Below are 27,471 nucleotides of genomic sequence, written 5' to 3' on the forward strand. Positions count from 1 at the left end.
TGAAGGAAACTGGATGAAATTCAATAAGTACAAATGCAAAGTGCTCCACTTAGGAAGGAACAATCAGTTGCACACAGACAAACTGGGAAATGGCTGCCTAGGAAGGAGCACTGTGGAAAGGGATTGCGGGGTCATAGTGGATCACAGGCTAAGTGTGAGTCAACAGTGTAACGCTGTGGCAAAAAGAGCCAACATCATTTTGGGCTGTATTAGCAAGAGTGTGGTAAGCAAGACACGAGAGGTAATTCTTCTGCTCTATTCCGCGCTGATTAAGCCTCAACCGGAGTGTTGTGTCCAGTTCTGGGTGCCACATTTCAGGAAAGATGTGGAAAAATTGGAGAAAGTCCAGAGAAGAGGAACAAACATGATTAAAGGTCTAGAAAACATGACCTTTGAGGGAAGATTGAAAACATGGGTGTGATGTTGCACTCCACATGCTTTATGGAAGTATGCTCATCAGTATGACATCACTGGAACATGCTTTATGCTAAATACCCCTTGTATGGTGTCATTAGAAAGCTTGTAATCTACTAAGTGTGTTCATCCTATTTCTTTTCACGTATTATTTTTTTCATTAGGATTCATCTTCCACTTTTAAAGGATGCCTTTTTGCCTCTCACCACTTCTTTTCCTTTGTTGTTTAACCACAGTGGCTCTTTTTGGGTTCTCTTACTATGTTTTTTTAATTGGGGTCTACATTTCAGTTGAGCCTCTGTTGTAGTGTCCATAAAAAGTTACCATGCAGCTTGAAGGGATTTCACCTTGGGGGCGCTGTACCTTTTAATTTCTGTTTCACTAACCTCCTCTTTTTTGTGTAATTCCCCTTTCTGAAATTAAATGCTACCGTGTTGGGCAGCTGTGGAGTTTTCCCCACCACAGGAATGTTAAATTTAATTATATTATGGTCACTATTACCAAGCAGTCCGGCTATATTCCCCTCTTAGACCGGATCCTGTGCACCACGTAGGACTAAATCAAGAACTGCCTCTCCTCTGGTGGGTTCCAGGACTAGCTGCGCCAAGAAGCAGCCATTTATGGTGTCTAGAAACTTTATCTCCACATCCCGTCCTGACGTGATAGGTACCCAGTCAATAGGGGGATAGTTGAAATCCCCCATTATAGTTCAGTTTTTTATTTTAATAGCCTCTCTAATCTCCCTGAGCATTTCACAGTCACTATCACCATCCTGGTCAGGTGGTCGGTTATACATCCCTCCTGCTATATTCTTATTATCCAAGCATGGAATTACAATCCATGGAGACTCTATGGGATAGTTTGATTCACTTAAGATTTTTCCTTCATTTGACTCTACGCTGTCTCTCACATTTAGTGCCCCTCCACAACCAACACCATCTGCTCCAAACAAGCCAAGGAGTTAATGGACCCATCTTCCTCCAGGACACTCAGCAATTGCACAATTTCAGCCTCTGGGCCAGCGGTTGGCAAATTGGGCATGGGTGAAGGGGATGGTGCTTTCCCCAAGCTCCGCACACAAAACAAGCCCCGCCCACCCCAGATGTGGCTCCCGTTGTGCAGGTATTCACACTACTGGAGAGTCGCTCACTTCGCAACCTGTATTGGCTGAGTCCGTTATACGGCCTGGGGCTCCTGGCCACTGTTGGCAGACAGGATACTGGACTAGATGGACCTTTGGTCTGACCCAGTCTGGCCGTTCTTACGTTCTTATGCTCGAGTGTGGATAGCAGTGTGGCCATGTGCATGGGGAGATGCGTGTCAGGACTCCCTGTGTGGAGCCCAGCCGTGCATCAGTTTCCCGGGTCCCACAGGGCTGTGGCACAGACCAAGTCATGAATGTTTGTGACGCCCTCTGATCCTGTGGCGAGAACTCCACAGAGAAACCCAGGAGGTGTCATTCATCCTTCAGTGCAGCGCGGGCTAGGAACGGCGGGTGGGAAATACGGCCTGGGGTGATGCCCCAACAAGAAGGAAAAGACTGAGGCAGGGCTGCGGTGGGGAACGCACAGTGTGTGACCGTGGAGTCAAAGGCTGCAGCACCCTGCACACACGCCGGGGGGTTGGATTAAGCTCGTACTGGCACCGTGTGCTCGGGCATTTCCTAACCCTCAGTGAGCAGCCTCCATGGTGTGCTTGGGATGTAGATTTTTATGCAGATTTTATATTTATACACACACACAGACACACACACACACACACAGAAACACAAGGAAATTCTTCTGTGGCTAATGCATCTTCCAGCGCCCCAGGCTCATGCGGACGGCTCAGCAACGGGCAGCCCGCACACAACACCACACCGGGGGCTTTTATTTCGGATCCTGATTTATTCAGTGAATTTGCTAATGCACAGAGAGATTCCAGCCAGCCGTGAGGCACCGGGACAGACACACCCATGCGCTGGGCAGACTCTTGGCTATGCAGCGGCCCCTTTGCATCGCCCGGCAGTGTGGAGGGGCCTCGGAGGGAGTGCAGCTGGGACTTCAGGCCTTTATTCGTAGGCACCAGGTGCTGCGTGGGCCGTGCAGGGCGGGGGTCAGGCGAGCAGCTTCACCAGCAGCAGCCCAGTCAGGCCAGGCAGGTAGAGGGCGAAGGAGAATTTCCCCAGCGCCGGGCTGGCCCCACCGCGGGTGGGGAAGGCTGGTTTGGGTACGGACATTGTTTTGGGTGGAGTAGTGGGTTTGGTGGTGGTGGTGGTGGTGGTGGTGGTGGTTGTAGGGGTGGGTGTTGTTTTGGGGATGGTGGTGGTTTTCTTTGTGGTAGTTGTGTCGGGGGTGGTGGTGGTTGTAGGGGAGGTGGTGGTGGTTGTAGCAGGCGTGGTGGTGGTGGTTGTAGTGGCGGTGGTATTAGTGGGGGTGGCAGTTGTTGGAGGGGCGTTGGTGGTATTAGCGGGGGTGGCAATTGTGGGAGGGGCGTGGGGGGGAGTAGCGGGGGTGGCAGTTGTGGGAGGGGCGTTGGTGGTAGTAGCGGGGGTGGTGGTTGTGGGAGGTGGGGGGGTGGGTATTTTCTCTGCTGGAACAGATTTCCCCCAAAAAAAGGAGAATGTGTAGGGTGTAGAAGTCAGGTTGACTCCAGGTTTAATGACCTGATCAGACGCAGAAGCGCAGCCTTTTGCTTGAAATGGTGACGAAGATGGACCTGATGGGGGAAATCAGCCTGTTAATCCACCAGGCAGCTCTGGTTCCTTCTCTGCCCCCGTAACCTCTGTCTCCAACATCCAGCGGTTCCCACCTCTGCCTCCCATTCCCACCCCACCCGCCCGGTGCTCTCCCTGCTCTCGCTGTAAACGGCCACGGCAGGGCGGGCGTCTGGTCCCCTCCTGCCTCCCCCGCACCCCTTTCTGCAGCTCCACATGAGACTGAAGCTGGAGTTTGGAACCAGCTGATCGCCCGAGGGTGGCTCCTTCCCCAGCGTGCGGCCCCCCGGGGAACACGCCCGGCACTCACCGTCCCCGGCAGCCCCAACCGCTTGGTTCAGTTATTTTATAAACACCCCAGAGCGCTGGGAGTCCTGGACACACACTGAGAACAGGAGCTTCCGCACTGTAGCTCAGCCACCTTAAATATATAGGGAGTGGAGTCTAGTGACATAACAACCCTTCCCATGGCAAGAGACGTGTTCTCGTAACTCCAGGAGCAGGGCGGCATCACTGAGAGGGGGGAACTGGTCTGGAAGGGAAAACTTCCCAATTCCTCTCTCCCTCCCCCCGGCCAAAAACCCCACTTGGCCGCCCCCACCTGCCCAAGGGCCCAGCACAGACTAGTTTTCACCAGCTTTCTGGGGAGTCCCTGAGGTGTGAGATTCCTGGGGTAGCTCCCACACTGCAGCCAGCTGGCAGCATTTACCTTTCTGTAGAAACCCAGTGAAATCCATGCAGTAGGTCTCATCCCCGGTACAAGGGGTGACTGAGCTGTTGCAGAGAGCGAAGTTCAGAGCGAAGCAGGTCGGGCACTGCAGCCCGTTCGTGGTGGTGCTCCCCTTGGGCACTGAGAACCGAGAGAGAGAGAGAGAGAGAGAGAGAGAGAGAGAGAGAGAGAGATGGTCACAGAGTGGGTTAAACCTCGTTCAAACTGGTGGATGTTCCCTGCATTGCCTGAGCAGGTGAAGGCCCCACCCCCAGCCCGACGGCATTTCTCCGTCTGACTGTGACCCAACTATCTGTAAACGCCGCAGCCGATCAGTTCCAGACCCCGGCGAGTTTGAAGGTGGAGCCTGACAGTTCAGGGAGGTTTAGATTGGAGCCCATCCCGGCTGCTGCCCCCTCTCTCGCGTGCAGCCCTCGCCTGTCTGCTTTCACAAGGGCCCCGACTGTTCCACCCCCTGGTTTGGGGACCCGCCAGCGACAGGCATTTCAATGGCGACAGAAATGACATTCGAGTGAATGGACGTTGGGGGCAGTAAAGGGGAGAAATGGGAACAAATACAATTGTGCCGGGGCTTGTCCACATCAACCATTCGACTGTGGCAAGATGGGTCGGGGTGTAAGCATCTGCCAGGGTGTGAATCGACCCTGCGCCAGCCTGCCACGGCCTAGCTGGACACGTGCAGCCTGCTGATGTGCGTGAACCGTTCGTTAAAGTGCTTTGAGCTGGTGCCCTTCCAAAGCACTCGAACGGTCACGTGCATCAGCACGCGGCGCACGGAGAGCTGGATTCACACCCCATTAAAGAGGGACAATAAAAACACACTCATAACTTACTTCCAGGTACAGCCGAGTTACAATTATCTGTGTTGCATCGTGTAGTGTTGATCCTCACGTAATTGCCATTCCCAACAGTGAAGGAGATGGGGACTTCTATGTCACTCTTATAGTTACTCACACACTCTTTGTAGAAGTTCGTGTTCTGTGTCCCACCTTTGTTAAAGACAGAAAACCGGAAAAGAAAATGAGAAGCTGGGAGGGGAACCTCCAGTAACAGCCGGGAGGTCATTTTACCTCCATGTTTGGCCCTGGGGCGACGCTGCTGGGATCCTGTGTCTAGTTCTGGGGCCCACAATTCAAGAAATTAAAGAGGAGTCCGGATCTAAACTGCCCCCCAAATTGCAGCAGTTAGCCTGAGGTTAAAGGGTTTTGTGTGTGGATAATAGGGAGCGGTGGGGGGCGGGGGTTAGGGCTAAAGCTTGGGTCATGGCCCACGTTAACTCTGCAGTGAGGCCGCACCCTGAGTGGGGGGAAGTTTTAATAAACCCATTTGTGACTGTGCTGGGAAAATTTCCTGAGTGTGGTCAGAGGCAGGTTGGCACGTATGGGGATTAGATAGGTAGGTAGATAATGACAGAGCACGTTAAAGCTGATGCTGTGCTATACATCCTTCTTACAGGGTAAATGGAAGGAGCCATTTGCTCTCTTTAATTCAAGGGAAGGATGAACAAAGCCAGGTCTGTAACTCAGATTTTCAATTGCAAAGGGCAAACGTTGAGAAATAAAGGGAACCAGGGAAATCCGCCGGCCTGAAGAGCTCAGGGAGTTGAATCTCTTTAAGTCAAACGGCAAAAAGTATCTTGAATTTGCATCCCAAGCAAGGTGAAAACCGTGTACGGCAGGGCTCCAGCCCTGAGAAGGTGACTAACAGCTCCAGACAGGATTTGGGAGCAAGGCGGCAGTGTACAAGGGATCTCAGCGCCAGTTTCTTTTTTTACACGATTCAGAATGTGCATTTCCACCCAAAGCAGCTTCGCTTGTTGCAGCGCAGCCGTCCATTGTGGAGATAAAGCTCAAGGGGCAAAATCCTGACCCCACTGAAGTCAATGGAAGATTTACAATTGACTCCAATGGGGACAGGATTTGGAACCGCCGAATCTTCCAGTCGCTACGTAAGACACAGTAACGTTGCCTGAATGAATGAAGCGTCGAGCACAGACTGAGTGCTCTGTGCCGAGTGAATGTGCTTTGTTGATGGACTGTTTGGGGTTGACCTTAGCGATGAGGATGGTGACAGACTGTGGGGTAGGGTGTGCCTGGGTTGATGGCAATATCACCTACCCAATTTAATATCTTCCGCCACGGAGAGGCAGCCACCAGTAGCCTTGTTGACTTGGCATGTTCCTGGAGCGAAATTGCAGGTCTCCGTTAGGCCAAAGCAGGTGTCACATGTCAGGATCGCAGCTGGAGAAAGAAGAAGAAGTGTTTCCTTCTTACTGTGGCACTCTGACACGTCCCTTAGGGCTAGTCTACACTTACCTGCCGGGTCGACGCGGTGAGTTCGACTTCTCGAAGTTCGAACTCCCCGCGCGCTCCGGTCGACTCCGGTACTCCACCACTGCAAACGGCGGTGGCGGAGTCGACCTTGGAGCCGCGGACTTCGATTCCGCGGCGTCTGGACGGGTGAGTAGTTCGAACTAGGATACTTCGAATTCAGCTACGCTATTCACGTAGCTAAATTTGCGTACCCTAGTTCGACCCCCGCCCTTAGTGTAGACCTGCCCTTAGCCCCAGTCTTCCCCCTCTGCTCCAAACAAGCCAAGGGGTTAATGGACCCGATTTCCTCCTGGACACTCAGCAATTGCACAATTTCAGCCACTGGACCAGTGGTACCCAGGGGGGGTCAGACTGGGGACAGGTGAAGGGGATGATGGTCTTCCAAAGCTCCGCCCACAAAATATGCTCCGCCTACCCCAGATGTGTCTCCCATTGTGCAGGTATTCACAGTACTGGAGAGTCGTTCGTTTTGCAGTGTGTGTTGGCTGATTCCGCTACACTCTGGGTCCTAGTGGCACCACTAGGACCCAGAGTGCAGAAAATTGTGTCTGCTGCTGGTGCACATGTATTCTCTGTGCTCATGAGAAGGCAGCAAATCACCGGCGAGCATTCCATAGCTGGAAGAGCTTGAGATGAGACTAAGGTTAAAGGCCACCATAGATGATCAGCATCAAGAGAAGCTTGCATCAGTCTCCCTTTGCTGGCAAAGCAGTGCAGAGGGGCCTTCGTGAGAATAAGAATTCAGGGCAGTATCCAGTAATGGTGTCCGTCAGGCCTGGTCTCTACTAACCAGGGTGATATAGATACAGTGCTCAGGGGGGTTGAAAAGTCCACGCCCTGAGCACCACAGCTAGGGACGATCTAACCCCTGGAGAAGATGCAGGTCAATGGGTGAATGCTTCCCTCGGCCTGGCTACCAGCTAAGGGAGGGGAGTTCCCACAGGGATGGAAAAACCCCGTCCATTGGGACAGGCGGCATCTTCACTATGGGGCTCTGCCGGCCCAGCTACAGCGCTGTGGCTAAATGGCTAGCCGTAGTGTAGACAGGGCCCTGTACCCCACCCAGAGCTAATCTCCCCTCCCTGCACATGCTGGATGTTCCCCTGACTGGGGATCCCTGGGGTGTAAACAGTGATGAGCTGCCAAAATCTTAACAACCGGTTCCCTATAAAAAGTTCTGATTTAAGGGGAGGGAGCGAGGGAGGGGCCGAGGGAGACATCCTCGTGGGGCCGGGGGCCCCTGCAGGGCCTGGGCCAATTGCCCCACTTGCCCCCTCCCCTCCCCTCTGGCCAGCCCTGGAGCTTGCAGCAGCCCCCACCACCTTGCTGGGCCATTCAAAAAGTGGCAGCAGGAGACTCCAGAGCTCAGTTGAGCTGCCCAGCTGATGCCGGCGGCTGGCCACGCTGCAGCTGGGGGGAAGGGCTGGAGGAGCCTTAGCCTCCCCAGCTGGGAATCCTGGGAGCAACAGGATGGTCTGGCCTGCAGACCACAGTTCTTTGCCCACCCCCTGGCCCTTTAACAACCGGTTCTCCACGGAGGTCTAATTTTAGCAACCGGTTCTTGAGAACCTGTGGGAACCTGCTCCAGCTCACCACTGGATGTAAAGTGTCCAAGTCCAGGGGAGTTTCAATGGCCACAGCAGCGAGTGACTCACCTTGTGCATTAGTTGTAGCTAGGAGAGCAGGGAGGAGGCAGAGGATGAAGGAAACCATCCTGGTGCTGGGAGGCGCACGGGGCTGGGCTCGGAGCTGAACGGAGCTTCTCACGGCTGACACAGCGAACGCTGCCAGAGGGGAGGAGGAGAGAGTCAAGACCAAAATGAGGATGGAAAGGGAATTGTGGCTGAGATTTGAGTGAAAAGCACCAGGGCTCAGAGCTGCACAAATAACCGATTTTTTGGTTCTCTGGCAGTTCCAAAAGATCAGGAAATAAAAATCGTTTTCGGTTGAACCAAAATTCTCATCCGACCGAAAAGCCGAACAAAAAGTGGTTTGGGTTTGTTTTCAGGCATTTAAAAATCATTCTTAAAATGGTTTAAATATAAATGTTGCCATCAATTTTGAAAGGACAATTTGAGTTGAAAAAAGCAAAAAATTTAATTCTGGAATTGTGAAGACAAAACATTTCCGTTTTTCAGGACTTTTTTCCCCTAGGATTTGTTTTTGCTGCTGCAGTAATGTGGCGAAATTGCCACAAATTCGCGAAATGTTTCTGTTGCCCCAAACTTGCATTTTTCGGTGTGGAAAAGTTTTGGTGAAAACATTTCTCTCAGAAACAACAAGGAGTCCAGTGGCTCCTTAAAGACTAACAGATTTATTTGTTTTACCCACGAAAGCTGGTGCCCAAATAAATCTGTTAGTCTTTAAGGTGCCAACAGACTCCTTGTTGTTATGTGGATACAGACTAACACGGCGACCCCCGATACTTGACACCATGCATTTCTCTCAGCTCTTTCATGCCACAAACATGCCTAGAAATAACAGCGTGGACCTCCAGGGTAGACCCCGGTGTGGGACTGTATCTCCTGAGATACATAGACACAAATGTTCACGGTGAGCCTTCTGGCCCCAGTGAGGATGTAAGTGGTGAGAAGATGCCTCCGCTTCCAGTTAGTCAGAGTGCAGGTGACCTGGCAGCTACTGCAGCATCCATATCTCCATCTCAGATGGATGTAACCAGGCACATTCCTGAAGAACAGTGTATATCAGAGAAGAGTGTGGTGGAGGTGCAAGAAACAGCTGCTGCTGAGTTTAGTTCCTTAAGTCTAGATGATCCAGGACTGTGGACCCACTTGAGCAGTAGCCTGAGGGACTTCCGTGTACTGCATGGGCCACAGCAAGTGAAAAGCTTCATGTTCCCCAAAGACAATGAAAATAGAAGTTTCCATCCAACACATTCCTGGCATGAAATCCCCAATGGTGACAAAGTGGAGAGGCCATGGCTTATGTACTCAAAAACCCAGAATGCTGCATAATGTTTTTGTTGCAAAATCTTCCAGTCTGATGTTCCAGGCACATTGGGTTCTACAGGAACAAAGGACTGGAAAAATCTGGCTAGAAATCCGGCATGCCATGAGAAGGCAGCAAATCACCAGAGAGCATTCCATAGGTGGAAAGAGTTTGAGATGAGACTACGGTTAATGCCGCCACAGATGATCAGCATCAAGAGAAGATTGCATCAGAGTCTCTTTACTGGCAAAATATTCTGAAAAGGCTCATTGCCATTGTGAGAATGCTTGCTACCCAAAACCTAGCACTGCATGACACTGCAGATCAGCTGTATGTGCCAAACAATGGAAACTTTGTTAAAATTGTGGAGCTGATAACTGAGTTTGATGCTGTACTCCAGCAGCATCTAAGAAGAGTCACCACCCAAGAAATGTACACAGGGCCGGCTCCAGAGCCCAGCGCGCCAAGCAGGCGCGTGAGGCGGCGTTGTCGGGGCAGGGCGGCATTTGGCTCCGGCGGACCTTCCGCAGTCATGCCTGCGGGAGGTCCACCGGAGCCCGGGACGAGCGGACCTGCCGCAGGCATGACTGCGGCGGGTCCCCTGTTCCCGCGGCTCCGCTTGAGCTCCCGCAGGCATGCCTGCGGATGCTCCACCGGAGCCGCGGGACCACCACACCCGCCACAGACACTTCTGCCCCGGCCGCGGGACCGGGGAAGGGCGGCGCAGTGCGTGCCCTGCTTGGGGCACCGTATTTTATAGAGCCGCCCCTGAATGTACACACACCACTACCTTGGAAAAACAGTTCAAAATGAGATCACACAGTTACTGGCAACAAAAGTCAAACAGAAGATTGTGGCAGATCTGAAGTCAGCAAAATATTACTCTTTTATTCTGGACTGCACACCTGACACCAGCCATACGGAACAAATGACTTTAATGATGCTTTTTGTAACAACAGAACCTAGTAAAAAGGTCCCTGCAATGGTGACTGTCAAAGAGCATTTTCTAGAATTTATTGACATTGATGATACTACAGGAGCTGGTATGACAAATGTGCTTCTTAAAAAGCTGGAAGATTCGGGAATTGTGATAGCTGACATGAGAGGTCAGGGCTACGATAATGGTGCTGACATGAGAGGACAGAACAGAGGAGTGCAGAAACGGATCCGAGATTTAAACCCTCGAGCTTTTTTTGTCCCATGCAGTTCTCATTCATTGAACTTGGTGGTCAGTGATGCAGCATCAGCTTCTAGTGAGGCTGCTGAATTTTTTAATGTAATTCAAAGCATCTCTGTATTTTTCTCTGCATCAACTCATCCATGGCAAATTTTGAAGCAACATCTGGGAACATCCTCTGACACTGAAACCACTGAGTGCCACACGATGGGAAAGTCGAGTGGAGGTGATAAAGCCTATCAAACACCAAATTGGGAAGATAGATAATGCCATAGTTGCCATTTTGGAGGATAATGCGATGACAGGAACTGTTCGTGGGAGAACAGTGGCAGAGGGAAATGGAATCACCAGAAACATACATAACTTCACATTTCTTTATGGCTTAGTGTTGTGGCCTGACATACTGTTTGAAATAAATGTTGTAAGCAAGAGACTCCAAGGTGTTGATCTTGATATATCTGGAGCAATGGAACAACTGGACAAAGCAAAGTCACACCTACAGTCTTACCAGTCAGATGAGAGATTTCAAAACGTTCTGAAGAGTGCACAGAAGTTGGCAGAGTAACTTCACACTGAAGCTATTTTCCCACCCATTCAAGAATACAAGAGTCACCGAAGAAGAAGACATTTTGATTATGAGGCAGGGGATAATCCCATAAAAGACCCCAAACAACAATTCAAAGTTGAATTCTCTAACCAGGTGCTAGATTGTGCAATACAGTCAGTTGAAGAACGTTTCATGCAACTCAAGAAACCCAGAGTATATTTGGGATGTTGTTTGATATTCCAAAACTCCTCGCTATACCTGAAGAAGACCTACACCAGCAATGCCGGGCACTACAGACAGTGTTGACACATGATGACATGCGCGATATTGATGCGAGTGATTTAGGTGATGAACCGAAAGCCCTTTCAAGATACATTTCAGCAGGCTCAACTCCAAAGGCTGTTCTGGAATAGATGTGCACAAATAAGATGACCACCCTCTTTCCAAATGCTTTTGTTGCTCTGCGCATACTTCTAACCCTTCCTGTAACAGTTGCCAGTGGAGAACGCAGCTTCTCCAAACTGAAGTTAATAAAAACACATCTACGCTCCACAGTGACACAGGAGAGCTGGTCGGCCTTGCGACCATCTCAGTAGAGCATGAGCTGGCCCAGACTGTGGACCTTCAGCAGGAAGCAGTTCAAATCTTTGCAACCAGGAAGGCCCGGAAAGCACCACTTTGATTATTCAAACAGATGAAAATGCCAGTGTTTACTGTGCAGACAAGGAAAGTTCCATTTGCTGTTTGGGGCGTTTGAAGGTTAAGTGTTACTTAAACTTAAAATGAACAAGGCATTTTAAGTTGTTAGTTCTCCTTTATTGGGGTAGGTAGCAGAACCGTACCATGAGACGAGTAGAACAGGAAGAAGGCAGGATTGAGACCTTTCAAAGTTTTGACCCAAGCGAGGGGTCATGGGGGCATCATTTGAGCTCCCCGCCTCAGGTGCCAAAATGTTGTGGGCCGGCCCGGTTACTGCCCTACGGTGAGGGAGTTTGCCGAAGGCTTTTTGACAGTCCAAATCAATGATGTCGACCGGTTCTTCTCTGTTCCCTAAACCTGGGATATTCAAAGCAGCTGAAGGGAGTTCGAGGCCCGACTCCCAGCGAGTTTGAGCAGACGCAGGCCCCCTCGCTGCTGGTTTTGCCTTTGAAAATCTCCCTATTTCGCTCACACACCATTCCACGAGTGGGGCTTCTTTTCCTTTGCACAAACTGAGCCTCATTATCCCTGCTCTATCGTCATCAGGGGGTTTTACAATGGGAGCTGGCACTTGAAATATATCTCCAGCCTTTACACGCTTTGCAGCAGATCCTGAAAGATTACAAACAATAATTGAACCCGGCTTAAAAACTCTTACCTTCAGCCGCACAACGGTTCCATTCACCTCCACGTTCTCTGTAAATTGAAGAGATACACGGCCCCTTTCCTCTCTATATAGACCAAAGGCGGAATCGGATTCATATATACATAGGGAGTAACAGTGACTGATTTACTGAAATGTAATATATTACACGACCCTTGTGCCTGGCCACTCCGTCCTTAAATACAATTCAGACTGACTCTTTCTCAGCCTATCAGCTTGTGTTTTATAGAACTTGTTCCATACAATCAGCTGGTTCGTGCAACAGAGATAAGAGGCGATACTCAGCTCAGTCACAAGGGTAGAGGTGCAACTGTTTGCACATTAGAGGTGTTTAGCCATTTCATCAGGAGCTGGAAATCACACAACAAAGGCAAATTGACACAGTGGGGGATCTGGACCATTTACTCTAATGGAGCAATGGCCGATTGACACCAAATGGGGGGGTCCACTGAAACTATCCCAAGGAAACTAAGAATGGCCATAGAGTTCGTTCCATTATGACAGCTCCCCTTCCACTCCCAGAACAGGTTGCTAAATTCCTTATAATTAAATTGTGTAAATATTAATTGTTGACACATTTTCTTCCTCGCCCCATGTCAAGGGCGTTGCGGCAAAATGGGTCTTACGCACATGACGTCGCACCCAGCTTGGGGAATTTAGTTACAGAATAACTGAGCGGAGAAGAGCATTTCGGCCTTGGTTGTATTTCAGGCCAGTTTTACTCCCTGAGGTTGTCAAGATGGGTAGGGGGCTTCCAGATGCAATCAAGGTGTTAGGATCTCCAAGATGAAAACCAAGGACAGGGTAGGCCCATTACTCAGTGAAGGGGGGAAAGACAATAACAGACAATAGAAATGGCAGAGGTGCTAAATGACTTTATTATTTCAGTTTTCATCAAAAGGTTAGTAGCAATCAGACATCTTACGTAGTGAACACCAGTGAAAATTAGGTAGGATCACAGGCTAAAATAGAGAAATAACAGGTTAAAAAAATGCATTGACAAGTTAAAAGTCTTCAAGTCAGCAGGGCCTGATGAAATACATCCTAGAATACTCAAGGAGCTGACTGAGGAGATATCTGAGCCATTAGCAATTAACCTTGAAAAGTCATGAAAGACAGAAGAGATTCCGGAAGACTGGAAAAGGGCAAATCTAGTGCCAATCTATAAATGGTGAAATAAGGACAAGCCGGGGAATTACAGACCAGTCAATTTACCTTCAGTACCCGGAAAGCTAACGGAACAAATAATCAAGCAATCAGTTTGCAAACTCCTAGAAGATAACAAGGTCCTAAGTAACAGCCAGCATTGATTTGTCAATAATAAATCATGTCAAACCAACCTGATAGCTTTCCGTGACAGGTAACAAGTCGTGTGGAAGGGAGGGACGCAAGGTGGTATAACCTTGACTTTCATAAAGCTTTACATACTGTCTCACATGACCTTCTCATAAAAAAACTAGAAAATACAACCTACATGGAGCTACGTATTATAAAGTGGGTCCAAAACCGGTTGGAAAATTGTTCCCAGAGAGTAGTCATCAGTCGTTCACAGTCATACTGGAAGGGCATATTGAGTGGCGTCCTGCAGGGATCAGTTCTTGTCCGGTTCTGTTCAATGTCTTCATAAATGATTTAGATAATCACTTAGAGTATACAGAGTACACTGATAAAGTTTGTGAATGATACCAAGCTGGGTGGGGTTGCAAGTGCTTTGGAGGATAGGATTAAAATCCATAATGAGCTGGACAAACTGGATAAATGGTTTGAGGTAAATAGGATGAAATTCAATAAGGACAAATGCAAAGTGCTCCACTTAGGAAGGAACAATCAGTTGCACACAGACAAACTGGGAAATGGCTGCCTAGGAAGGAGCCTGCGGAAAGGGATTGCGGGGTCATAGTGGATCACAGGCTAAGTGTGAGTCAACAGTGTAACGCTGTGGCAAAAAAAGCAAACGTCATTTTGGGCTGTATTAGCAAGAGTGTGGTAAGCAAGACACGAGAGGTAATTCTTCTGCTCTATTCCGCGCTGATTAAGCCTCAACCGGAGTGTTGTGTCCAGTTCTGGGTGCCACATTTCAGGAAAGATGTGGACAAATTGGAGAAAGTCCAGAGAAGAGCAACAAACATGATGAAAGGTCTAGAAAACATGACCTATAAGGGAAGATTAAAAACATGGGTGTGATGCTGCACTCCATATGCTTTATGGAAGTATGCTCATGAATATGACATCACCGGAACATGCTTTATGCTAAATACCCCTTGTATGGTGTCATTAGAAAGCTTGTAATCTACTAAGTGTGTTCATCCTATTTCTTTTCATGTATTATTTTTCTCATTAGGATTCATCTTCCACTTTTTAAAGGATGCCTTTTTGCCTCTCACCACTTCTTTTCCTTTGTTGTTTAACCACAGTGGCTCTTTTTGGGTTCTCTTACTATGTTTTTTTAATTGGGGTCTACATTTCAGTTGAGCCTCTGTTATAGTGTCCATAAAAAGTTTCCCTACAGCTTGAAGGAATTTCACTTTGGGCGCTGCACCCTTTAATTTCTGTTTCACTAACCTCCTCATTTTTGTGTAATTCCCCTTTCTGAAATTAAATGCTACAGTGTTGGGCAGCTGTGGAGTTTTCCCCACCACAGGGATGTTAAATTTAATTATATTTTGGTCACTATTACCTCTTGGACCGGATCCTGTGTGCCACGTAGGACTAAATCAAGAACTGCCTCTCCTCTGGTGGGTTTGCAGCCTGTGTTGGCTGAGTCCATTGCACGGCCCGGGGCTCCTGACAGCCTCCCGTGGCCCTCGCAGACTCCTCAGGTGCCCGTCCCACCCCCTTCTATTGCAGGGATGTCATGTAAGCCCCCCCCCCCGCCTCATAATAGGGGCTCTGTGTTCCCCCCATTTCCCCTCCCGTGTACCAGGGTGTAGCGGGATGGTCACCCGCTCCTGCCTTAAAACAGCCCGGGGAGAAGGCTGCGGCAGGGAAGGAAAAGTGGGGCTGATTGGGGAAAGCAGCCTCAGCTGGGGGCCACACCCCAATCCGGCCGAGCCTGGCTGAATAAGGGGCAGTGGGCCAGGAGCAGGCAGGCTCCCTCCAGCTGAGGAGGGGGAAGGACGTGGCTGCCTGAGTGCTGAAGGGCACTGGAGTGAAGCCGGGCTGGGGAAAGGCCAGAGGAGCTGGGGAGCTCCAGGCCAGCAACTCCCCAGGCTGCAGGGCCATGTACGAGGCCCCTGGGGGTCCTGGGTTGCAGGGAAAGGCAGCAGGTCCAAACCTCCCTTGCCTGTGATGACTGGCTTATACAGCCGGCAGTCGGCCCTAGCGAAAGGGGGCGAGATGGTGACTGGCAGTAGCCCATAGGCTGAGGCAAGGGGGGGATAGAGTCTGGGGGTTCCCCAGGGAGGGGAGATGCAGATCTGTGGGGTATTGCCTGGAGGGGCAGCACCCCAGGTAAAAGGGCACCGGGGTCCCGGAGGGACATGGGGGGGCCAGCAGCAAGCAGGACACCGGCCTGCAGAGGACGCTAATTCCTGGAGACAACCAGCAGGAGGCGCCGCAGGGGTGAGTCCCACACCCGCCACACAGAGTCCCCCTTTCCCCGCAATGCCAGGGGTGCTGTGTGCCCCCCATTGCTCCCCCACTCCACCATCATCCTTGTTTCTGTCTGGGAGATCAGCCTCTCAGGGTGTAACATCTTAAACTCCATGGGGACGCTGGGCAGAGCTGGGCTAGGGTGGGTTGATGGGCCGGAAGATGTCAGTGGCGCCACCAACTGGTTCTTTGATCTGCACCCAGTCACAGAGGTGGTTGAAAGTGTGGCCGGGCTGGCCAGACACCAACGGTTCTGTGTGACTGTCACGGAGTCCCCGGGCGCTGCTCTTGATCTGCTCCCCACCAAGCCAGTCAGGACTCTGGGGAGCCTCCTCTCCCTCGGAGCAGACTGTCTGCAGGGCAAGAAGCTCCCACGGCTTCACCTCCTGGGTCTGACCTTGGAGCATTCAGCATCCTCTGCCCCTCCGTGCGCTTCTCCCAGCGAGCCCACCCCAGAGGGGTCCTGGGGGGGCCACAGGGTCCTGCACCCCGACTTTGCAGTCAGACGTGACTCTCAGCCAGCCAGTGACACAGGGGTTTATTCGATGACAGGAACAGGGGCTAACACAGAGCTTGTAGGGACAGCAAACCGGACCCCTCGGCTGGGTCCATTCTGGGGGGCAGTGAGCCAGACCCCCACGTCTGCCCTCACTTCCCGTCCCCAGCCAGCTCCAGACTGACACCCCCCAGCCCCTCCTCTGCTCAGCTCCTTTCCCGGGCCAGGGGGTCACCTGACCTCTTTGTCTCCAACACCTTCAGTTGGCACCTTTGCAAAGGGGGGTTCCAGGCATTTAGGTGCACTGGCCCTTTGCTCTGCAGCAATCACACCCCCTGATCCACCACCTAGATACTTAAGAACTGCAGAGGGGACACTGAGGCCCCCACACAGTATTCAAAGAAAACATTAAGAACATTCCCAGTTCGTCACAGTGACAGAATTGTCAGACACGTAGATGAACATAATTTGTTGGGGAAGAGTCAACATGGTTTTTGTAAAGGGAAATCACACCTCACCAATCTACTAGAATTCTTTGAGGGGATTAACAAGCATGTGGACAAGGGGGATCCAGTGGATATGGTGCACTTAGATTTTCAGAAAGCCTTTGACAAGGTCCCTCCCCAAAGGCTCTTAAGCAAAGCGAGCTGTCATGGGATAAGAGGGAAGGTTCTCTCATGGCTCAGTAACCGGTTACAAGATAGGAAACAAAGGGTAGGAATAAATGGACAGTTTTCAGAAAAGAGAGAGGTAAATAGTGTGGTCCCCCAGGAGTCTGTACTGGGCCCAGTCCTATTCAACATATTGATAAATGATCTGGAAAAAGGGGTAAACAGTGAGGTGGCAAAATTTGCAGATGATACAAAACTACTCAAGCAGCAAAGAATCCTGTGGCACCTTATAGACTAACAGACGCTTGGGAGCATGAGCTTTCGTGGGTGAATACCCACTTCGTCGGATGCATGTAGTGGAAATTTCCAGGGGCAGGTATATATAAGCAAGCAAGAAGCAAGCTAGAGATAACGAGGTTAGATCAATCAGGGAGGATGAGGCCCTCTTCTAGCAGTAGAGGTGTGAAAACCAAGGGAAGAGAAACTGGTTCTGTAGTTGGCAAGCCATTCACAGTCTTTGTTTAATCCTGAGCTGATGGTGTCAAATTTGCAGATGGACTGAAGCTCAGCAGTTTCTCTTTGAAGTCTGGTCCTGAAGTTTTTTTGCCGCAGGATGGCCACCTTAAGATCTGCTATTGTGTGGCCAGGGAGGTTGAAGTGTTCTCCTACAGGTTTTTGTATATTGCCATTCCTAATATCTGATTTGTGTCCATTTATCTTTTTCCGTAGAGACTGTCCAGTTTGGCCGATGTACATAGCAGAGGGGCATTGCTGGCATATGATGGCATATATTACATTGGTGGAAGTGCAGGTGAATGAACCGGTGATGGTGTGGCTGATCTGGTTAGGTCCTGTGATGGTGTCGCTGGTGTAGATATGTGGGCAGAGTTGGCATCGAGGTTTGTTGCATGGATTGGTTCCTGAGCTAGAGTTACTATGGTGCGGTGTGCAGTTACTGGTGAGAATATGCTTCAGGTTGGCAGGTTGTCTGTGGGCGAGGACAGGCCTGCCACCCAAGGCCAGTGAAAGTGTGGGATCATTGTCCAGGATGGGTTGTAGATCCCTGATGATGCATTGGAGGGGTTTTAGCTGGGGACTGTATGTGATGGCCAGTGGAGTCCTGTTGGTTTCTTTCTTGGGTTTGTCTTGCAGTAGGAGGCTTCTGGGTACACGTCTGGCTCTGTTGATCTGTCTCCTTATTTCCTCATGCGGGTACTGTAGTTTTGAGAATGCTTGGTGGAGATTTTGTAGGTGTTGGTCTCTGTCTGAGGGGTTAGAGCAGATGCGGTTGTACCTCAGTGCTTGGCTGTAGACAATGGATCTTGTGGTGTGCCCGGGATGGAAGCTGGAGGCATGAAGGTAGGCATAGCGGTCGGTAGGTTTTTGGTATAGGGTGGTGTTAATGTGACCATCACATATTTGCACTGTGGTGTCTAGGAAGTGAATCTCCCGTGTAGATTGGTCCAGGCTGAGGTTGGTGGAGGGGTGGAAGCTGTTGAAATCGTGGTGGAATTTTTCCAGAGTCTCCTTCCCATGGATCCAGATGATGAAGATGTCATCAATGTAGCGTAGGTAGAGAAGGGGCATGAGTGGACGGGAGCTGAGGAAGCGTTGTTCCAGGTCGGCCATAAAAATATTGGCATATTGTGGGGCCATGCGGGTGCCCATAGCGGTGCCACTGATCTGGAGATATATATTGTCATCAAATTTGAAATAGTTGTGTGTGAGGATAAAGGCACAGAGCTCAGCAACCAGGTGTGCTGTGGCATCATCAGGGATACTGTTCCTGACAACTTGTATTCCATCAGCGTGTGGGATGTTTGTGTAGAGAGCCTCTACATCCATGGTGGCTAGGATGGTGTTTTCTGGAAGGTCACCAATGCATTGTAGTTCCCTCAGGAAATCAGTGGTGTCATGGAGATAGCTGGGAGTGCTGGTGGCATAGGGTCTGAGTATTGAGTCCACATATCCAGACAGTCCTTCAGTGAGATTTCAGTGAGATTCAGTCCTTCAGTGAGATTTGCCAATGCCCGAGATGATGGGGCATCCAGGATTTCCGGGTTTGTGGATCTTGGGTAGTAGATAGAATAACCCTGGTCGGGGCTCTAAGGGTATGTTGATTTGTTCCGGTGTTAGTGTAGGGAGTGTCCTGAGTAGATGATGCAGTTTCTTAGTGTATTCCTCAGTGGGATCTGAGGGAAGTGGCCTGTAGAATTTGGTATTGGAGAGTTGTCTGGCGGCCTCCTTTTGGTAGTCAGACCTGTTCATGATGACTACAGCATGTCATACTATTGCTGTAGTGCAGATGTGGTGCCCCATCTCAAAAAAGATCTATTGGAATTGGAAAAGGTTCAGAAAAGGGCAAGGGGTGTGGTACAGCTTCTGTATGAGGAGTGATTAATAAGATTAGGACTTTTCAGCATGGAAAAGACATGACTAAGGGGGGGATATGATAGAGGTCTATAAAATCCCGATTGGTGTGGAGAAAGTGAATAAGGAAGTGTTATTTACTCCTCATAACACAAGAACTGGGAGCCACCAAATGAACTAATAGGCAGCAGACTTAAAACCAAAAAAAGGAAGTATTTCTTCACACAACACATGGTTAACCTATGGAACTCCCTGCCAGAGGATGTTGTGAAGGCCAAGACTATAACAGGGTTCAGACAAGAACTAGATAAGTTCACGGAGGACAGGTCCATCAATGGCTATTAGCCAGGATAGTCAGGGATGGTGTCCCCAGCCTCTGTTTTCCAGCAGCTGGGAATGGGCGACAGGGGATGGGTCACTTGATGATTCCTGTTCTGATCTTTCCCTCTGGGGCACCTGGCACTGGCCACTGTTGGCAGACAGGACACTGGACTAGATGGACCTTTGGTCTGACCCAGTCTGGCCGTTCTTACGCTCTTATGCTCGAGTGTGGATAGCAGTGTGGCCACGTGCATGGGGAGATGCGTGTCAGGACTCCCTGTGTGGAGCCCAGCCGTGCATCAGTTTCCCGGGTCCCTCACGGCTGTGGCACAGACCAAGTCATGAATGTTTGTGACGCCCTCCGATCCTGTGGCGAGAACTCCACAGAGAGGCCCAGGAGGTGTCATTCATCCTTCAGCGCAGCGCGGGCTAGGAACGGCGGGTGGGAAATACGGCCTGGGATGATGCCCCAACAAGAAGGAAAAGACTGAGGCAGGGCTGCGGTGGGGAACGCACAGTGTGTGACCGTGGAGTCAAAGGCTGCAGCACCCTGCACACACGCCGGGGGGTTGGATTAAGCTCGTACTGGCACCGTGTGCTCAGGCATTTCCTAACTCTCAGTGAGCAACCTCCATGGTGTGCTTGGGATGTAGATTTTTATTGCAGATTTTATATTTATACACACACACAGAGACACACACACACACACACACACACAGAAACACAAGGAAATTCTTCTGTGGCTAATGCAGCTGTCAGCGCCCCAGTCTCATGCAGATGGGCTCAGCAACGGGCAGCCTGCACACAACACCACACTGGGGGCTTTTATTTCGGATCCTGATTTATTCGGTGAATTTGCTAATGCACAGAGAGATTCCAGCCAGCCGTGAGGCACCGGGACAGACACACCCATGCGCTGGGCAGACCCTTGGCTATGCAGCGGCCCCTTTGCATCGCCCGTCACTGCGGAGGGGCCTCGGAGGGGGTGCAGCTGGGACTCCAGGCCTTTGTTTGCAGACACCAGGTGCTGCATGGGCCGTGCAGGGCGGGGATCAGGCGAGCAGCTTCACCAGCAGCAGCCCAGTCAGGCCAGGCAGGTAGAGGGTGAAGGAGAATTTCCCCAGTGCCGGGCTGGCCCCACTGGGGGTTGTTTGGGCGGGGAGGGCGGGTTTGGGTGAGGTGTTTGTTTTGGGTGGAGTAGTGGGGGTGGTGGTGGTGGTGGTTGTAGGGGTGGGTGTTGTTTTGGGGGTGGGGGTGGTTTTGTTGGTGGTAGTTGTGTCGGGGGTGGTGGTGGTTGTAGGGGAGGTGGTGGTGGTTGTAGCAGGAGTGGTGGTGGTGTCTGTAGTGGCGGTGGTATTAGCGGGGGTGGCAGTTGTGGGAGGGGCGTTGGTGGTATTAGCGGGGGTGGCGGTTGTGGGAGGGGGGTTGGTGGTATTAGCGGGGGTGGCGGTTGTGGGAGGGGGGTTGGTGGTAGTAGTGGGGGTGGTGGTTGTGGGAGGTGGGGAGGTGGGTATTTTCTCTGCTAGAACAGATTGCCCCCAAAAAAAGGAGAATATGTAGGGTGTAGAAGTCAGGTTGATTCCAGGTTTAATGACCTGAGGAGACGCTGTAGTGCAGCCTTTTGCTTGGAATGGCGAAGGAGATGAACCTGAGGGAGAAAATCAGCCTGTTATTAGGCGGGGGCAGCTCTGGTTCCTTCTCTGCCCCCAGAACCTCTGTCTCCACCATCCAGCGGTTCCCACCTCTGCCTCCCGTTCCCACCCCCCGGTGCTCTCCCTGCTCTCGCTGTAACCGGCCATGGCAGAGCGGGCGTCTGGTCCCCTCCTGCCTCCGCGCCCCTTTCTGCAGCTCCACACGAGACTGAAGCTGGAGTTTGGAACCAGCTGATCTCCGGGGGCGGCTCCTTTCCCAGCGCACGGGCCCCCGGGGAACACGCCCGGCCCTCACCGTCCCCGGCAACCCCAACCGCTCGGTTCAGTTATTTTATAAACACCCCAAAGCGCTGGGAGTCCTGGACACACACTGAGAACAGGAGCTTCCGCACTGTAGCTCAGCCACCTTAAATATATAGGGATTGGAGTCTAGTGACATAACAACCCTTCCCATGGCAAGAGACGTGTTGTCGTAACTCCAGGAGCAGGGCAGCATCACTGAGAGTGGGGAGCTGGTCTGGAAGGGAAAACGTCCCAATTCCTCTCTCCTTCCCCCCGGCCAAAAACCCCTCTTGGCCGCCCCCACCTGCCCAAGGGCCCAGCACTGACTAGTTTTCACCAGCTCTCTGGGGAGTCCCTGAGGTGTGAGATTCCCGGGGTAGCTCCCACACTGCAGCCAGCTGGCAGCATTTACCTTTGTATAGAAACCCAACGAAATCAATGCAATAGGTCTCATCCCCGGTACAAGGGGTGACTGAGCTGTTGCAGACAGCGAAGTTCAGAGCGAAGCAGGTTGGGCACTGCAGGCCGTTCTCAGTGGTGCTCCCCTTGGGCACTGAGAACCGAGAGAGAGAGAGAGACGGTCACAGGGTGGGTTAAACCTCGTTCAAACTGGTAGATGTTCCCTGCATTGCCTGAGCAGGTGAAGGCCCCACCCCCAGCCCGACGGCATTTCTCCGTCTGTCTGTGACCCAACTATCTGTGAACGCCGCAGCCGATCAGTTCCAGACCTCAGTGAGTTTGAAGGTGGAGCCTGACAGGTTCAGGGAGGTTTAGATTGGAGCCCATCCCGGCTGCTGCCCCCTCTCTCGCGTGCAGCCCTCACCCGTCTGATTTCACATGGGCCCGGACTGTTCCACCCCCTGGTTTGGGGACCTGCCAGCGACAGGCATTTCAGTGGCAACAGAAATGACATTTGAGAGAATGGACGTTGGGGGCAGTAAAGGGGAGAAATGAGAACAATTGTGCCGGGCTTTTTCACATGAACCATTCGACTGTAGCAAGGGAGGCCGGGGTGTAAGGATCTGCCAGGTGTGAATCGACCCTGTGCCAGCCTGCCACGGCCTAGCTGGCCACGTGCACCCTGGTGACATGCGTGACCCATTCGTTAATGTGCTTTGAGCTGGTGCCCTTCCAAAGCGCTCGAATGGTCACGTGCATCAGCAGGGGCTCACGGAGAGCTGGATTCACACCCCAGCTCAGCACCATCTAACTGTTCATGTCAACAAGCCATTAAAGAGGGACGGTAAAAACAGACCCATAACTTACCTCCAAGTACAGCCGCGTTACAGTTATCTGTGTTGCATTGTGTGGTGTTGATCCTCACATACTTGTCATTCCCAACAGTGAAGGAGATGGGGACTTTGATGTTACTCTTATAGCTACTCAGACACTGTTTGTAGAAGTACGTGTGCTGTGTCCCATCTTTGTTAAAGACAGAAAACCAGAAAAGAAAATGAGAGGCTGGGAGGGGAACCTCGAGTAACAGCAGGGAGGTTATTTTACCTCCATATTTGGCCCTGGGGTGACGCTGCTGGGATCCTGTGTCTAGTTCTGGGAGCCACAGTTCAGGAAGTTAAAGAGGAACCCGGAGCGAAACTCCACCCCAAAACCTGAGGCTAAAGGGTTTTGTGTGTGGATAGTAGGGGGAGGTGCGGGGGTTAGGGCTAAAACTCGGGTGACAGCCCATGTTAACTGCAGTGAAGACTGCAGCAGGGCAGTAACCCCGCTCTCGCCCTTACGGGCTTAAAACAGCCCTGGGAGCGGGCTGTGGCGGGGAACCAGTAAGAACAGGCTGCCTGGGGGAAGTACCGCAGGTGGGCCAGGAGCTCAGGCAGATTCTCTGTAGCTTGTGAGAGAGACGGGCCTGGCTGCCAGCAAGCCGAATAGGGTGCCTGAGTGGAGCGGGGCTGGGGAGCTCCAGCCGGGCAACCCCCCAGGCTGCAGGCCTTGAGAAGGGCCTAATGGAGGCACTGGGGCTGCAGAGGTGCAGTCCAGGGATTAGGCAAGGGCAGCAGCCCCGAACCCCTCTTGCCTATGATGAGTGGCGTCTACACTGCAGTCGGCCCCAGGGAATGGGGCTCCTTGATGACTGGCAGTGGCCATAGACTGAGGCGAGGTGGGGGTAGAGGGTTGGGGGTTCCCCGGGAAGGGGAGACCCAGAGAGGTGCAGGGGCACTGCTAGGGCAGCACCCCAGGGAAAAGGGGCACCGGGGTCCGGGAGGGTCACGGGGGCCAGCGATAAGTGAGACACAGGCCTGCAGAGGGCGCTCCAGAGCTGGAGAGCTAATTCCCAGGACGACCAGCAGGAGGCACCACGCCGGTGAGTCACCGCTCGCTACAAAGACAAACCCTGAGTGGGGGGAAGTTTTAATAAACTCATTTGTGACTGTGCTGGGAAAATTTCCTGAGTGTGGTCAGAGGCCGGTGGGCACGTATGGGGATAGATATGACAGAGCATGTTAAAGCTGATGCTGTGCTATGCATCCTTCTTACAGTGTAAATGGAAGGAGCCATTTACTCTCTTTAATTCAATGGGAGGATGAACAGAACTGGGTCCGTAACAGGTTTTCAACTGCAAAGGGAAAATATTGAGAAATGAAGGGAACCAGTGAAATCCGCCGGCCTGAAGAGCTCAGGGGGTTGAATCTCTTTAAGTCAAATGGGCAAAAAGTATCTTGAATTTGCATTCCAAACCAGGGAAACTCCAGCCCTGAGTAGGTGACTAACTGCTTCAGACAGGACATTGGGAGCAAGCGGATCTCAGCGTCCATTTCCCTTTTTTAACATGGTTCAGAACGTGCATTTCCACCCAAAGCAGCTTCGCTTGTTGCAGCGCAGCCGTCCATTGGGGAGCTGAAAACTTAGTGAATAAAAATCAGTAAATAAAGCTCAAGGGGTAAAATCCTGGCCCCACTGGAGTCAATGGGAGATTTGCAACTGACGCCAGTGGGGCCAGGATTTCAAGCCGCCATGTCTTCCAATCGCTACGTAAGACACAGTAACGTTGCCTGAATGAATGAAGCGTCGAGCACAGACTCAGTGCTCTGTGCCGGGTGAATGTGCTTTGTGGATGGACTGTTTGGGGTTGGCCTTGGCGATGAGGATGGTGACAGACTGCGGGGTAGGGTGTGCCTGGGTTAACGGCAATGTCACCTACCCAATTTAATATCTTCCGCCACGGAGAGGCAGCCACCAGTAGTCTTGTTGTCTTGGCAGGTTCCTGAACCAAAATTGCAGGTCTCCGTTAGGCCAAAGCACGTGTTACATGTCAGGATCGTAGCTGGAGAAAGAATAAGAACAAGTGTTTCCTTCTTACTGTGGCGTGACAGTGTCACTCTGACACGTCCCTTAGCCCCAGTCTTCCCCCTCTGCTCCAAACAAGCCAAGGGGTTAACGGACCCGATTTCCTCCCGGACACTCAGCAATTGCACAATTTCAGCCCCTGGGCCAGTGGTACCTGTGGGGGGGCAGATTGGGGATGGGTGAAGGGGATGGTGCTTTTCCCAAGCTCCACCCACAAAATAAACTCCACCCACCCCAGCTGTCCCATTGTGCAGGTATTTACGGTACCGGAGAGTCGCTTGCTTCGCAGCCTGCGTTGGCTGAGTCTGTCACACTGTCCAGGGCTGCTGGCAGCCCCCCATGGTCCTAACAAACACCTCGGGTGCCCTTCCACCCGCTTCTAGTTCAGGGATGCTGTGCAACCCCCTCCAACCCCTACCTCATGCCAGGGGCTCTGTGTGCCCCCCATCCCCCATATCAGGGTGCCCCCATTCTACCCCCACCATGCCAGGGCCACTGTGTCCCCCCTTCCCAATCCCCCAAAGCAGGGCCGCCCATTGTCCCACTATGTCAGAGACTCTGTGTGCTCCCACTCTCCCCACCTCCCACACCAGGGTGCGGGGTGCTGATGATCTGGAAGGTGTCAATGGTGCCACCAACCGGTTGTTTGATCTACACACAGTCACAGAGGGGGTTGAAAGTGTGGCTGGGCTGGCCAGAAGCCCAGGGGCTCTGTGTGTCCCCGATTTCCCTCTTCCTGTTTTCTGATTTCCCCCAAAGTCAATAGGGTTCTGCCCAGTCACGTCTAGAACATCCCCTGACATTTTGGAGTTGATGGAACACAGCGTTCAGAAGTTATTTGGTTGCACAGAAATAGAGAAATGTCATTGAGGTGAGTGCAGCCAGGTTCTCTGGGCTGCCACGTCACTGGCAGAGGGGTCTGACAGAAGGGTTTGGGGTGCAGAAGCCAGCTGTCTCGGCCCCTTAGCCTTGTGGGGATTGCTCCCCATTGGGAGGGCTCCCCTGGACTGATCCCCCCAGATTTACAGCCCGGTTACATGGCCCTGAGCTTAAGTTAAAGCCAACTTTGCCCACATCCCTCTGGATCAGCCCAGCCATTCGCTATCTGTGGGGAATGGGAAGGATGGAAATCGCCAGGCAAAAAACAGAACAAAAGGACGTTCATTGTCCCGTGTTCCCCCAATTACCGTTGATACAAGTGGCATTAACCCCAGCGCGTGGAGACGCACAGACCTCTTAGGGCTATAAGTGGAGAATCTCTGCCCTTCAGTCCCTATGTACAGCACCCTGCACACAAGCTGTGTAAGTGCAGCAGCTTCACAGCTTTTCTTTTCCATCCAGCCCATATCTGATGGTTGAGCTAGAGCCAGTCTTTTCGAAGGATGTCCAATCCCTGCCTCTTGAGAAGCTGCCGCCAGGGTTAATTCCACCTTGGATTGGTCTAAATTCAACTCCCAGCCATTGGAGCTCATTCGGCCTCTGTTTGCTCGGTTGGCGAGCCCTGATTCCAGGTTACACTCAATCCCCTATAGTGTCATTTGCTCCTATATTTAGTCCCCTTTGTGCTGCCAAAGCCGGGCAGAGGGGCCTTCGTGGGACTAAGAATTCAGGGCAGTATCCAGTAAAGGTGTCCCAGGCCTGGTCTCTACTAACCAGGGTGATATAGATACAGTGCTCAGGAGGGTTGAAAAGTCCACGCCCTGAGCACCACACCTAGGCCAATCTAGCCCCAGCAGTAGGTGCAGGTCGACAGGCGAATGCTTCCCTCGGCCTGGCTACCGTCGCTCGGGGAGGTGAGTTCCTGTAGAAATGGAAAAACCCCGTCCATTGGGACAGGCTGTGGATTCAGTACAGCCCTCTGCCAGCCCAGCTACAGCGCTGTGGCTAAGCGGCTACAGTAGCCGTAGTGTAGATAGGGCCCTGTACTCCACCCAGAGCTAATCCCCCCTCCCTGCACATGCTGGATGTTCCCCTGACTGGGGATCCGGGGGGTGTGAAGTGTCCAAGTCGGGGAGGGGTTACGTGGTGACAGCAGCGAGTGACTCACCTTGTGCATTCGTTGTAGCTAGGAGAGCAGGGAGCAGGCACAGGATGAAGGAAACCATCCTGGTGCTGGGAGCCGCCCGGGGCTGGGCTTGGAGCTGAACGAAGCTTCTCACGGCTGACATGGCGAGCGCTGCCGGGGGGAGGAGGAGAGAGTCAAAACCGAAACGAGGATGGAAAGGGAATAACAGCCGAGATTTGGGGCAGGGTGGAGCACCAGGCCACAGAGCTGCGCAAATAACCGATTTTTTGGTTCACTGGCAGGTCCAAAAATCATTTTCAGCTGAACCAAAATTCTCATCCGACCGAAAAGCCGAACAAAAAGTGGGTTTTTGGTTCATTTTCAGGCATTTAAAAACATTCTTTAAATGGTTTAAAAATAAATGTTGCCGTCAATTGTGAAATGACATTTTGAGTTGAAAAAATCAAAACGTTTCATTCTGGAAGTGTGAGAACAAAACATTTCCATTTCTTCAGGACTTTTCTTTTCTAGGATCTGTTTTTGCTGCTGCAGCAATGTGGTGAAATTGACAGAAATTCATGAAATGTTTCAGTTGCCCCAAACCTGCACTTTTGGGTGGAGAAAAGTTTTGG

At 51.6% G+C, this 27,471-nt stretch overlaps 2 protein-coding genes across 2 annotated transcripts; both read right to left on the reverse strand.

Moving 5' to 3' along the window:
• Positions 1–2,509: 2,509 nt before the first annotated feature.
• LOC123351863 (phospholipase A2 inhibitor and Ly6/PLAUR domain-containing protein-like) lies at positions 2,510–7,885 on the reverse strand. Its single transcript, XM_044991544.1, has 6 exons — positions 7,828–7,885; positions 5,957–6,079; positions 4,673–4,828; positions 3,819–3,959; positions 2,970–3,111; positions 2,510–2,600 (listed from the first exon to the last, which is right to left on the reverse strand). Exons 1-6 carry the CDS (start codon positions 7,883–7,885, stop codon positions 2,510–2,512), a joined length of 711 nt encoding a protein of 236 aa, XP_044847479.1.
• A 12,764-nt stretch (positions 7,886–20,649) lies between these two features.
• LOC123351864 (phospholipase A2 inhibitor and Ly6/PLAUR domain-containing protein-like) lies at positions 20,650–27,002 on the reverse strand. Its single transcript, XM_044991545.1, has 6 exons — positions 26,882–27,002; positions 24,689–24,811; positions 22,798–22,953; positions 21,944–22,084; positions 21,105–21,245; positions 20,650–20,741 (listed from the first exon to the last, which is right to left on the reverse strand). Exons 1-6 carry the CDS (start codon positions 27,000–27,002, stop codon positions 20,650–20,652), a joined length of 774 nt encoding a protein of 257 aa, XP_044847480.1.
• Between the last annotated feature and the right edge of the window lie 469 nt (positions 27,003–27,471).

Source organism: Mauremys mutica, chromosome 17 (genome assembly GCF_020497125.1).
Source record: "Mauremys mutica isolate MM-2020 ecotype Southern chromosome 17, ASM2049712v1, whole genome shotgun sequence".
Lineage (NCBI taxonomy): Eukaryota > Metazoa > Chordata > Testudines > Geoemydidae > Mauremys > Mauremys mutica.